A 14,208-nucleotide genomic window follows, 5' to 3' on the forward strand; every position below is an offset into this window, starting at 1 on the left:
CTCCACAGTATTCTTCTCCACAGTATTCATGTATTCCTCTCCACAGTATTCATGTCTTCCTCTCCACAGTATTCATGTATTCCTCTCCACATTATTCCTCTCCACAATATTAATCTCCACAGTATTCCTCTCCACAGTATTCATGTCTTCCTCTCCACATTATTCCTCTCCACATTATTCATCTCCACAGTATTCCTCTCCACAGTATTCATGTCTTCCTCTCCACAGTATTCATGTATACCTCTCCACATTATTCCTCTCCACATTATTCATCTCCACAGTATTCGTCTCCACAGTATTAATGTATTCCTCTCCACAGTATCATGTATTCCTCTCCACAGTATTAATGTATTCCTCTCCACAGTATTCGTCTCCACAGTATTCATGTATTCCTCTCCACAGTATTCCTCTCCACAGTATTCCTCTCCACAGTATTAATGTATTCCTCTCCACAGTATTCGTCTCCACAGTATTCATGTATTCCTCTCCACAGTATTCATGTATTCCTCTCCACAGTATTAATGTATTCCTCTCCACAGTATTAATGTATTCATCTCCACAGTATTCTTCTCCACAGTATTCATGTATTCCTCTCCACAGTATTCATGTATTCCTCTCCACAGTATTAATGTATTCCTCTCCACAGTATTCCTCTCCACAGTATTCCTCTCCACAGTATTAATGTATTCCTCTCCACATTATTCCTCTCCACAGTATTCCTCTCCACAGTATTCATGTATTCCTCTCCACAGTATTCCTCTCCACAGTATTAATGTATTCCTCTCCACACTATTCCTCTCCACAGTATTAATGTATTCCTCTCCACAGTATTCATGTATTCCCCTCCACAGTATTCATGTATTCCTCTCCGCAGTATTCCTCTCCGCAGTATTCATGTATTCCTCTCCACAGTATTCATGTATTCCTCTCCACAGTATTCCTCTCCACAGTATTAATGTATTCCTCTCCACAGTATTCATGTATTCCTCTCCACAGTATTCCTCTCCACAGTATTCATGTCTTCCTCTCCACAGTATTCATGTATTCCTCTCCACATTATTCCTCTCCACATTATTAATCTCCACAGTATTCCTCTCCACAGTATTCATGTCTTCCTCTCCACAGTATTCCTCTCCACAGTATTAATGTATTCCTCTCCACAGTATTAATGTATTCCTCTCCACAGTATTCATGTATTCCTCTCCACAGTATTCCTCTCCACAGTATTAATGTATTCCCCTCCACAGTATTCATGTATTCCTCTCCACAGTATTCATGTATTCCTCTCCACAGTATTCATGTATTCCTCTCCACAGTATTCATGTATTCCTCTCCACAGTATTCATGTATTCCTCTCCACATTATTCCTCTCCACATTATTAATCTCCACAGTATTCATCTCCACAGTATTCGTCTCCACAGTATTAATGTATTCCTCTCCACAGTATCATGTATTCCTCTCCACAGTATTAATGTATTCCTCTCCACAGTATTCGTCTCCACAGTATTCATGTATTCCTCTCCACAGTATTCCTTCATGTATTCCTCTCCACAGTATTAATGTATTCCTCTCCACAGTATTCGTCTCCACAGTATTCATGTATTCCTCTCCACAGTATTCATGTATTCCTCTCCACAGTATTAATGTATTCCTCTCCACAGTATTAATGTATTCATCTCCACAGTATTCTTCTCCACAGTATTCATGTATTCCTCTCCACAGTATTCATGTATTCCTCTCCACAGTATTAATGTATTCCTCTCCACAGTATTCATCTCCACAGTATTCGTCTCCACAGTATTAATGTATTCCTCTCCACAGTATCATGTATTCCTCTCCACAGTATTAATGTATTCCTCTCCACAGTATTCGTCTCCACAGTATTCATGTATTCCTCTCCACAGTATTCCTCTCCACAGTATTCCTCTCCACAGTATTAATGTATTCCTCTCCACAGTATTCGTCTCCACAGTATTCATGTATTCCTCTCCACAGTATTCATGTATTCCTCTCCACAGTATTAATGTATTCCTCTCCACAGTATTAATGTATTCATCTCCACAGTATTCTTCTCCACAGTATTCATGTATTCCTCTCCACAGTATTCATGTATTCCTCTCCACAGTATTAATGTATTCCTCTCCACAGTATTCCTCTCCACAGTATTCCTGTACAGTATTAATGTATTCCTCTCCACAGTATTCCTCTCCACAGTATTCCTCTCCACAGTATTCATGTATTCCTCTCCACAGTATTCCTCTCCACAGTATTAATGTATTCCTCTCCACACTATTCCTCTCCACAGTATTAATGTATTCCTCTCCACAGTATTCATGTATTCCCCTCCACAGTATTCATGTATTCCTCTCCACAGTATTCCTCTCCGCAGTATTCATGTATTCCTCTCCACAGTATTCATGTATTCCTCTCCACAGTATTCCTCTCCACAGTATTAATGTATTCCTCTCCACAGTATTCATGTATTCCTCTCCACAGTATTCCTCTCCACAGTATTCATGTCTTCCTCTCCACAGTATTCATGTATTCCTCTCCACATTATTCCTCTCCACATTATTAATCTCCACAGTATTCCTCTCCACAGTATTCATGTCTTCCTCTCCACATTATTCCTCTCCACAGTATTCATGTATTCCTCTCCACAGTATTAATGTATTCCTCTCCACAGTATTAATGTATTCCTCTCCACAGTATTCATGTATTCCTCTCCACAGTATTCCTCTCCACAGTATTAATGTATTCCCCTCCACAGTATTCATGTATTCCTCTCCACAGTATTCATGTATTCCTCTCCACAGTATTCATGTATTCCTCTCCACAGTATTCATGTATTCCTCTCCACAGTATTCATGTATTCCTCTCCACATTATTCCTCTCCACATTATTAATCTCCACAGTATTCCTCTCCACAGTATTCATGTCTTCCTCTCCACATTATTCCTCTCCACATTATTCATCTCCACAGTATTAATGTATTCATCTCCACAGTATTCCTCTCCACAGTATTAATGTATTCCTCTCCACAGTATTCATGTATTCCTCTCCACAGTATTCATGTATTCCTCTCCACAGTATTCCTCTCCACAGTATTCATGTCTTCCTCTCCACAGTATTCATGTATTCCTCTCCACATTATTCCTCTCCACATTATTAATCTCCACAGTATTCCTCTCCACAGTATTCATGTCTTCCTCTCCACATTATTCCTCTCCACAGTATTAATGTATTCCTCTCCACAGTATTCCTCTCCACAGTATTAATGTATTCCTCTCCACAGTATTCATGTATTCCTCTCCACAGTATTCCTCTCCACAGTATTAATGTATTCCCCTCCACAGTATTCATGTATTCCTCTCCACAGTATTCATGTATTCCTCTCCACAGTATTCATGTATTCCTCTCCACAGTATTCATGTATTCCTCTCCACATTATTCCTCTCCACATTATTAATCTCCACAGTATTCCTCTCCACAGTATTCATGTCTTCCTCTCCACATTATTCCTCTCCACATTATTCATCTCCACAGTATTAATGTATTCATCTCCACAGTATTCCTCTCCACAGTATTAATGTATTCCTCTCCACAGTATTCATGTATTCCTCTCCACAGTATTCATGTATTCCTCTCCACAGTATTCATGTATTCCTCTCCACAGTATTCATGTATTCCTCTCCACAGTATTAATGTATTCCTCTCCACATTATTCCTCTCCACAGTATTAATGTATTCCTCTCCACAGTATTCATGTATTCCTCTCCACAGTATTAATGTATTCCTCTCCACGGTATTAATGTATTCCTCTCCACAGTATTCATGTCTTCCTCTCCACAGTATTAATGTATTCCTCTCCACATTATTCCTCTCCACAGTATTCCTCTCCACAGTATTCCTCTCCACAGTATTCATGTATTCCGCTCCACAGTATTAATGTATTCCTCTCCACAGTATTCCTCTCCACAGTATTAATGTATTCCTCTCCACAGTATTCCTCTCCACAGTATTCATGTATTCCTCTCCACAGTATTCCTCTCCACAGTATTCCTCTCCGCAGTATTCATGTATTCCTCTCCACAGTATTCATGTATTCCTCTCCAGAGTATTCATGTATTCCTCTCCACAGTATTCCTCTCCACAGTATTCCTCTCCACAGTATTCCTCTCCACAGTATTCCTCTCCACAGTATTAATGTATTCCTCTCCACAGTATTCATGTATTCCTCTCCACAGTATTCCTCTCCACAGTATTCATGTATTCCTCTCCACAGTATTCCTCTCCACAGTATTCCTCTCCACAGTATTCATGTATTCCTCTCCACAGTATTCCTCTCCACAGTATTCCTCTCCACAGTATTAATGTATTCCTCTCCACAGTATTCATGTATTCCTCTCCACAGTATTCCTCTCCACAGTATTCCTCTCCACAGTATTCCTCTCCACAGTATTCATGTATTCCTCTCCACAGTATTCATGTATTCCTCTCCACAGTATTCATGTATTCCTCTCCACAGTATTCATGTATTCCTCTCCACAGTATTCCTCTCCACAGTATTCATGTATTCCTCTCCACAGTATTCATGTATTCCTCTCCACAGTATTCCTCTCCACAGTATTAATGTATTCCTCTCCACAGTATTCATGTATTCCTCTCCACATTATTCCTTCCACTCTCCACAGTATTCCTCTCCACAGTATTAATGTATTCCTCTCCACAGTATTCATGTATTCCTCTCCACAATATTCCTCTCCACAGTATTCATGTATTCCTCTCCACAGTATTCATGTATTCCTCTCCACAGTATTCATGTATTCCCCTCCGCATGTATTCCTCTCCACATTATCTCCACATGTATTCCTCTCCACAGTATTCCTCTCCGCAGTATTCATGTATTCCTCTCCACAGTATTCATGTATTCCTCTCCACAGTATTCCTCTCCACAGTATTAATGTATTCATCTCCACAGTATTCTTCTCCACAGTATTCATGTATTCCTCTCCACATTATTCCTCTCCACATTATTAATCTCCACAGTATTCCTCTCCACAGTATTCATGTCTTCCTCTCCACATTATTCCTCTCCACAGTATTCATGTATTCATCTCCACAGTATTAATGTATCCACATTACAGTATTCCTCTCCACAGTATTAATGTATTCCTCTCCACAGTATTCATGTATTCCTCTCCACAGTATTCATGTATTCCTCTCCACAGTATTCATGTATTCCTCTCCACAGTATTCATGTATTCCTCTCCACAGTATTCATGTATTCCTCTCCACATTATTCCTCTCCACAGTATTAATGTATTCCTCTCCACAGTATTCCTCTCCACAGTATTCATGTATTCCTCTCCACATTATTCCTCTCCACATTATTCCTCTCCACAGTATTCCTCTCCACAGTATTCATGTATTCCTCTCCACAGTATTCCTCTCCACAGTATTCATGTATTCCTCTCCACATTATTCCTCTCCACATTATTAATCTCCACAGTATTCCTCTCCACAGTATTCATGTCTTCCTCTCCACATTATTCCTCTCCACATTATTCATCTCCACAGTATTAATGTATTCATCTCCACAGTATTCCTCTCCACAGTATTAATGTATTGCTCTCCACAGTATTCATGTATTCCTCTCCACAGTATTCATGTATTCCTCTCCACATTATTCCTCTCCACAGTATTCCTCTCCACAGTATTAATGTATTCCTCTCCACATTATTCCTCTCCACAGTATTCATGTATTCCTCTCCACAGTATTCCTCTCCACAGTATTAATGTATTCCTCTCCACGGTATTAATGTATTCCTCTCCACAGTATTAATGTATTCCCCTCCACAGTATTCATGTATTCCTCTCCACAGTATTAATGTATTCCTCTCCACAGTATTCATGTCTTCCTCTCCACAGTATTCATGTATTCCTCTCCACATTATTCCTCTCCACAGTATTCATGTATTCCTCTCCACATTATTCCTCTCCACAGTATTCATTTCCACAGTATTCCTCTCCACAGTATTAATGTATTCATCTCCACAGTATTCCTCTCCACAGTATTAATGTATTCCTCTCCACATTATTCCTCTCCACAGTATTCATGTATTCCTCTCCACAGTATTCATTTCCACAGTATTCCTCTCCACAGTATTCATGTATTCCTCTCCACATTATTCCTCTCCACAGTATTCCTCTCCACAGTATTCATGTATTCCTCTCCACAGTATTCATTTCCACAGTATTAATGTATTCCTCTCCACATTATTCCTCTCCACAGTATTCCTCTCCACAGTATTCATGTATTCCTCTCCACAGTATTCATTTCCACAGTATTCCTCTCCACAGTATTCATGTATTCCTCTCCACAGTATTCCTCTCCACAGTATTCCTCTCCACAGTATTCCTCTCAACAGTATTCCTCTCAACAGTATTCCTCTCAACAATATTCCTCCACAGTATTCCTCTCCACAGTATTCCTCTCCACAGTATTCATGTATTCCTCTCCACAGTATTCCTCTCCACAGTATTCCTCTCCACAGTATTCCTCTCCACAGTATTCATGTATTCCTCTCCACAGTATTCCTCTCCACAGTATTCCTCTCCACAGTATTCCTCTCCACAGTATTAATGTATTCCTCTCCACATTATTCCTCTCCACAGTATTCCTCTCCACATTATTCCTCTCCACAGTATTCATGTATTCCTCTCCACAGTATTCATTTCCACAGTATTCCTCTCCACAGTATTCATGTATTCCTCTCCACGGTATTCCTCTCCACAGTATTCCTCTCCACAGTATTCCTCTCAACAGTATTCCTCTCCACAGTATTCCTCTCAACAGTATTCCTCTCCACAGTATTCCTCTACAGTATCAACCAACTGTAGTAGAATATTGATTCACTCTGGAATCCACCCGAAGGTGTATGCTTTCTTTAATATTTGAAGTTCTGCACCACTCCTGATGCTGGTCTGCTGAACACCCTGCTGGTCATTGATAACCCAACTTTAATTCTCAAATGTAAGATAAAGTTTGGTTCAGATAGTGTGAAACGCTCTCAATGCCACATCATAGGACAAAGATAGAGAGGATGAAAGACTCTGATCCTGTTCAATGCCGGATCCTACTGAATGTTCTCTAACATGTTATATGTATATGTATATGTTCTCTAACTCTAACTTCTTTATCATAGCTAGTTATTTTTCATCAATATTCCTTTTGATATTTCTTAATTTTATTTGGCACAGATGAATTTAATCTTCTCCTTCTATGTCGACTATTTCTGTATCCAACTTTCTCTCTCCCTCTAGAGTCTAAGCAGGAGGGAGGGTTCTGCTAAGCTCACTTATGGAATTGTTTTAAGATGGTCATATCAAGGGGTTTTCTGAGTGGTGCAGCGGTCTAAGGCACTTGCTTCGCAGTGCTTCAGATGTCACTACGGACCCGGGTTCGGCCGTGACTGCGAGACGCACGAGGTGGCGCACAAATTCGCCATCGCCGGCCGCGATTTCCTTATCCCATTGTGCTCTAGCGACTCCTTGTGAGGCTGGCTTCCCGGGTTTAATTGAGAAGTGTGTCAAAAAGCAGTGCAACTTGGCAGAGTCGTGTTTCAGAGGACGCATGACTCTCGACCTTCGCCTCTCCAGAGTCCGTAGGGGAGTTGCAGCGATGAGACAAGACTGTAACTACCAAATCACAAAAAAAATGGGGATAAAAGTAATATCATGGATCATTTAGCTATTAGAGTTTTGAGTTTTAGGAACCCTTAAGGTATAATATATACATATATACAGTATATATATAAAACATATTTGATGAAACATTGAATTTGGCCTTACTGCTATTAGCCAATAGAAAAACATTCTATCTGGACAAACAGATTGTCTCAAAAAATATCGAAAGGAATTTTCTACTGAACATCTGACATGTTCGTGTGCATGAGAGACTCGTCTTTCCACAGAGGGGTTCTAGTAGGTTGTGGGCCAAACCATTCAGACACTACAGAGACGTTTTTGTGAAAAGACAGATTTTTCTGGATGTCTCATCGTCTGACAAACATCGCTCGAGCTATGCCAACTTTCACCTCAAATACGAAAGGGTGACATCGGTTTAATTGAGACGCTGCCCATGCAGAACAAACAGATTAAAGTGTTTGGGATTTTTTGGAAATGCTGATTTCAATTTCGCGCGGCCGTGGACATTGACTCTAGGGGGTTAACTATAATTCACTAACTCTGTCTCTTTAACTATAAATCATAAACTTTTTTTTAACTCTAACTCACCAACTCTTTCTCTCATCCTGTCCTTATCGTAGACTTTTCTCATCTCTTCATTTTGTTTTCTTGAAGTTGTTTGCAAATGCTTTGTCTTTGTTGCAGATCATGTCAATGGACATTGCACTAGCCCCACCTCCCAGCCATGCTCCTTGGGGAAGTCTCGCATTCCTGGGGCTCCTGAGGGCCCGCGGCTCCCCCGGAGAGGCCCCGGCCGACCACCCTTCCGCAAGGCCCAGTCTGCCGCTTGCATGGAGATCTCTTTGCCAGTTTCCTCCCTCACGGAAGGTGCGTGCTTGTCTCCTTCCCCTTGACCTAAACCCTCCTCCTACCCTCCTCATCCTCCCATCTTAAGTGCATGTCTACCAGTCATCAACAGGTAGGGGGTTGGTGAGGTGGTGCTTGGTGGGGGTTTGTGGGGTGATGCTTGGTGGGGGATGGTGTGGTGGTGCTTGGTGGGGGTTTGTGGGGTGGTGCTTGGTGGGGGTTGGTGAGGTGGTGCTTGGTGGGGGTTTGTGGGGTGATGCTTGGTGATGCTTGGTGGGGGTTTGTGGCGTGGTGCTTGGTGGGGGTGGTGCTTGGTGGGGGTTGGTGCGGTGGGGGTTGGTGTGGTGGGGGTTGATGGGTTGGTGGGGTGGGTGGGGGTTTGTGGGGTGGGGGTTGTTAGGGGTTGGTGCGGTGTGGGTTGGTGATGCTTGGTGGGGGTTTGTGGGGTGGTGCTTGGTGGGGGGGTGGTGCAATTTCAGTGGGGGTTGTGGTGGGGTTGGTGTGGTGGGGGTTGATGGGTTGGTGGGGTGTCTCCAGGTTTGTGGGGTGGGGGCTGTTAGGGGTTTTCACTGCAGATGCAGATGCCTTGGTGGGGATTTGTAGGGGTGGTGCTTGAACGTGGGGGTATATCTCTATCTCAAATGGTGCATTTTGGGTTGGTGCTAATGGGGATTGTGTGGTACATCGATGGGTTGGTTAAACAGCTAATTGGGACTGGGGGGGACCAACAGGACTAGGACAAACAGGATTTAAAGGACTGGGGACCAACAGGACCAACAGGACTAGTCCCCAACAGGACTCCCTAGGTCCAACAGGACCACCAGGTTTCACCAGGACTGCAGTTCAACAGGACCAACAGGACCAACAGGACCAACAGGACTAGGACCAACAGGACTAACAGGACTAGTGGTGCAACAGCGTTGGACTAGGACTAGGTTGTCCAACAGGTCTAACAGGACTAACAGGACCAACAGGACAAACTGTCGTTCTGCCCCTGAACAGGACTAGGACTAACAGGACCAACAGGACCAACAGAAAATAGGAATAACAGGACTTAACAGGACTAGGGTAACAGGACCAACAGGAAAAACAGGACTAGGACCAACAGGACCGGAACAGGACTAGGACCAACAGGACCAACAGGACCAACAGGACCAACAGGACTAGGACCAACAGGACTAACAGGACTAGGACCAACAGGACCAACAGGACCAACAGGACTAACAGGACCAACAGGACTAGGACCAACAGGACTAGGACCAACAGGACTAACAGGACTCCAACAGGACCAACAGGACTAGGACCAACAGGACCAACAGGACCAACAGGACCAGGACCAACAGGACCAACAGGACCAACAGGACTAGGACCAACAGGACTAACAGGACTAGGACCAACAGGACTAACAGGACTAGGACCAACAGGACCAACAGGACTAACAGGACCAACAGGACCAACAGGACCAACAGGACTAACAGGACTAACAGGACCAACAGGACCAACAGGACTAGGACCAACAGGACCAACAGGACCAACAGGACCAACAGGACCAACAGGACTAGGACCAACAGGACCAACAGGACTAGGACCAACAGGACCAACAGGACCAACAGGACTAGGACCAACAGGACCAACAGGACTAACAGGACCAACAGGACTAGGACCAACCGGACAGGACCAACAGGACTAACAGGACCAACAGGACCAACAGGACTAGGACCAACAGGACCAACAGGACTAACAGGACCAACAGGACTAGGACCAACAGGACCAACAGGACCAGGACCAACAGGACCAACAGGACTAACAGGACTAGGACTAACAGGACTAACAGGACCAACAGGACTAACAGGACCAACAGGACTAACAGGACTAGGACTAACAGGACCAACAGGACCAACAGGACTAGGACCAACAGGACCAACAGGACCAACAGGACTAACAGGACAACAGGACCAACAGGACTAACAGGACCAACAGGACTAGGACCAACAGGACTAGGATCAACAGGACTAGGACCAACAGGACTAACAGGACTAGGACCAACAGGACCAACAGGACCAACAGGACTAACAGGACTAACAGGACCAACAGGACTAGGACCAACAGGACCAACAGGACCAACAGGACCAACAGGACTAGGACTAACAGGACCAACAGGACCAACAGGACTAACAGGACTAACAGGACCAACAGGACTAGGACTAACAGGACCAACAGGACCAACAGGACCAACAGGACTAACAGGACCAACAGGACTAGGACCAACAGGACTAGGACCAACAGGACCAACAGTACCAACAGGACTAACAGGACCAACAGGACTAGGACCAACAGGACCAGGACCAACAGGACTAGGTTCAACAGGACCAACAGAACCAACAGGACCAACAGGACTAACAGGACAGCAGGACTAACAGGACAGCAGGACTAATAGGACCAACAGGACCAACAGGACTAGGACCAACAGGACTAGGTTCAACAGGACCAACAGGACTAACAGGACAGCAGGTCTAACAGGACTAACAGTACTTACACCATGTGTTACTACACCAGCCATATTGTCCCTGAGTTAGTGTATCTTGTCACCATTCTGCACTAACTGTAAAAAAAAATCACACATTTGGAACAACACAAATAAATAATATATTTTTTAACTAAATAAATATAAAAACATATACAAAAATAAGAGTCCTAAATATCAAATTGAAGTAACAAAGACAAATAAACACATTTGTGTTGATGTTGCATTCGAGCATCAATACATTACCCAATCCCCCAACACTGTCAACCAGGAGTCAAGACTACATTACCCATCCCCCAACACTGTCAACCAGGAGTCAAGACTACATTACCCATCCCCCAACACTGTCAACCAGGAGTCAAGACTACATTACCCATCCCCCAACACTGTCAACCAGGAGTCAAGACTACATTACCCATCCCCCAACACTGTCAACCAGGAGTCAAGACTACATTACCCATCCCCCAACACTGTCAACCAGGAGTCAAGACTACATTACCCATCCCCCAACACTGTCAACCAGGAGTCAAGACTACATTACCCATCCCCCAACACTGTCAACCAGGAGTCAAGACTACATTACCCATCCCCCAACACTGTCAACCAGGAGTCAAGACTACATTACCCATCCCCCAACACTGTCAACCAGGAGTCAAGACTACATTACCCATCCCCCAACACTGTCAACCAGGAGTCAAGACTACATTACCCATCCCCCAACACTGTCAACCAGGAGTCAAGACTAAACCCATCCCCCAACACTGTCAGACAGGTTTCATATTATTCATTAACCATTTTTCCATTAACACTGTCAACCAGGAGTCAAGATACATTACCCATCCCCCAACACTGTCAACCAGTGGTCAAGACCTTAGGTCATTACCCCCATCCCCCACACTGTCAACCAGGAGTCAAGACTTCCCAGGCATTATTCTGCCAGCTCCCCTAAAACTGTCGCCCAGGAGTCAAACTACATTACCCAGTCCCACAACGGTGACATGATATCATTAACCAGGCATCAAATACATAGAAAACCCATCCCGCAACACTGTCAACCAGGATTCAAGACTACATTACCCATGCCCCCCAACACTGTCAACCAGGAGTCAAGACTACATTACCCATCCGCCACACTGTGTGTACCAGTATGTCAAGACTACATTATCCCCGGCAGGTAGCCAGTGGTTAGAGCATTGGGCCAGTAAACAACACTGCTGGACCAGGAGTCAAGAGCTGACAATTAATCCCCCAACACTTTGTCAAAAACATTTCAAATTACTTTTTGTACCCATTCCCCTACACTTTTAAAGTATATAATCATTACCCATGAAGAAGGGATGACTGATCAACCAGGAGTCAAAACAAACTTACCCATCCGCCAACACTATCAACCAGTACAGTCAAGACCCTACATTCAATCCCCCAACACTGTCTGGTGTTCAACCTTCAAGACTACATTACCCATCCTCCCAACACTGTCTGGCTTCCAGTTGAAGCTCGCATCCACTACAAGACCATGGTGCCCCAACACTGTCAACCAGGAGTCAAGACCTACATTACCCATCCCCCAACACTGTCAACAAGGAGCAAGACTACATCCACCCTGGCCCCCAACACTGTCAACCACTGAGTCAAGTACATTACCCATCCCCCAACACTGTCGCAGGAGTCTGGCCCCCAATTGGACCCATCCCCCAACACTGTCAACCAGCGGAGTCAAGACCACATTCCGGAGACACCTGATCCCCCACCTCTTTGGAATACCTAGGATCAAGACTAAAGTAATCCCATCCCCCAACACTGTCAACCAGGATTTAGATGCACATTTAAAGTCCCCCACTGGACTGTCAACCAGGAGAATGACTACATTACCCATCGCCCCAACACTGTCAAATGACTTAAATGTAATGTAAATGTACAAGATCCCCCAACACTGTCATTACCAGGAGTCAAGACTACAACCAGTTCCCTAAAGACTGTCATCCAGTGGAAGTCATAGAACTACATTACCCATCCCCAACACTGATTCCCAATGAAAAGAGTGACCATCAAAAAACAAAAAAATCTGTCAATGTTTTGTCCCAGTCTAAATAAGTTCTGTTATACTACAGACATGATTCAAACAGTTTTCAACCAGGAGTCAAGACTCTACATGATACCCATCCCCTATCCACTGTCAACCAGGAGTCAAGACATGCATTTAACCCGTGAAAATACTGCTCCCTGTCACCAGGAGTCAAGACTGACTTGCATGGTTAAAAATGTAAAGGTGTCAACGACTACATTACCCATCCCCAACACTGTCAATGGGAGTTTTTCAAGACTCCCTCATTACCCATCCCACCAACACTGTCAACCAGGTGTCCAGACTGTCTTACCCATCCCCTCACACTGTCAACCAGGAGTCAGACTACTGTCTTCCCCTCACACTGTCTAACTCCCTCTAGGTGTTTCGCCAGACTGTCCCATCCCCCAACACTGTCAACCAGGTGTCAAGACTACATTACCCATCCCCCAACACTGTCTCACTAACTCCCTCTAGGTGTTTCGCCAGACTGTCTTCCATCCCTCACCTGTCTAACTCCCTCTAGGTGTCAAGACTGTCTTCCACCTCACCCCCAACACTGTCTACCAAGAATCAAGACTAAACCAATTCACTCCCTCTAGGTGCTGTGCAGACTGGTCTTTACCTCATTCTAACCAGGTTTTTGCTGTCTTAATACCTGTCAAAGTTAGGTGTTTTATAGATTTCCTCCCCTCACCTAGGGCCTCCAATGGGGCCTGAGGTCATGTGTGTCCCTTGTTACACCCCTCCACATCTCGTTTCTTGTTGTGAAACTTCTCCAGGCACCATTCAGAAATAATATTAAATAGAAAATCTATCATCATCACATCATTTGACAAACTGTCAAGTGGTGACATCCACACAGTGACATGTTTCATTGACGTGGCAGCAAAACGTTTACCTCTCCACTGCGAAACGCTGTCTGGATGGGTATCAACATGCAGTCATTTTGTATAATCATACCCCTATCAAGATCCGGTCAGGGCAGCTATAGAGACTTACTGTATGTTCCACTTCGACAAATTAGCTACATGACCTTTTCTGTGATTGTATCCCAACTGG

General features: G+C 43.9%; 1 protein-coding gene across 2 annotated transcripts in view; it reads left to right on the top strand.

Moving 5' to 3' along the window:
- LOC118375798 (syntaxin-binding protein 5-like) overlaps positions 1–14,208 on the top strand; it is a 253,656-nt gene that overhangs the window by 213,021 nt on the left and 26,427 nt on the right. For both annotated transcript variants that reach the window (XM_052492755.1, XM_052492757.1), the window contains one exon: positions 8,396–8,578. In XM_052492755.1, coding sequence (XP_052348715.1) covers positions 8,396–8,578 — 183 coding nt within the window. The remainder of the gene's footprint in view (positions 1–8,395; positions 8,579–14,208) is intronic.

This window comes from Oncorhynchus keta, chromosome 34, assembly GCF_023373465.1.
Source record: "Oncorhynchus keta strain PuntledgeMale-10-30-2019 chromosome 34, Oket_V2, whole genome shotgun sequence".
In the NCBI taxonomy this organism is placed as follows: domain Eukaryota; kingdom Metazoa; phylum Chordata; class Actinopteri; order Salmoniformes; family Salmonidae; genus Oncorhynchus; species Oncorhynchus keta.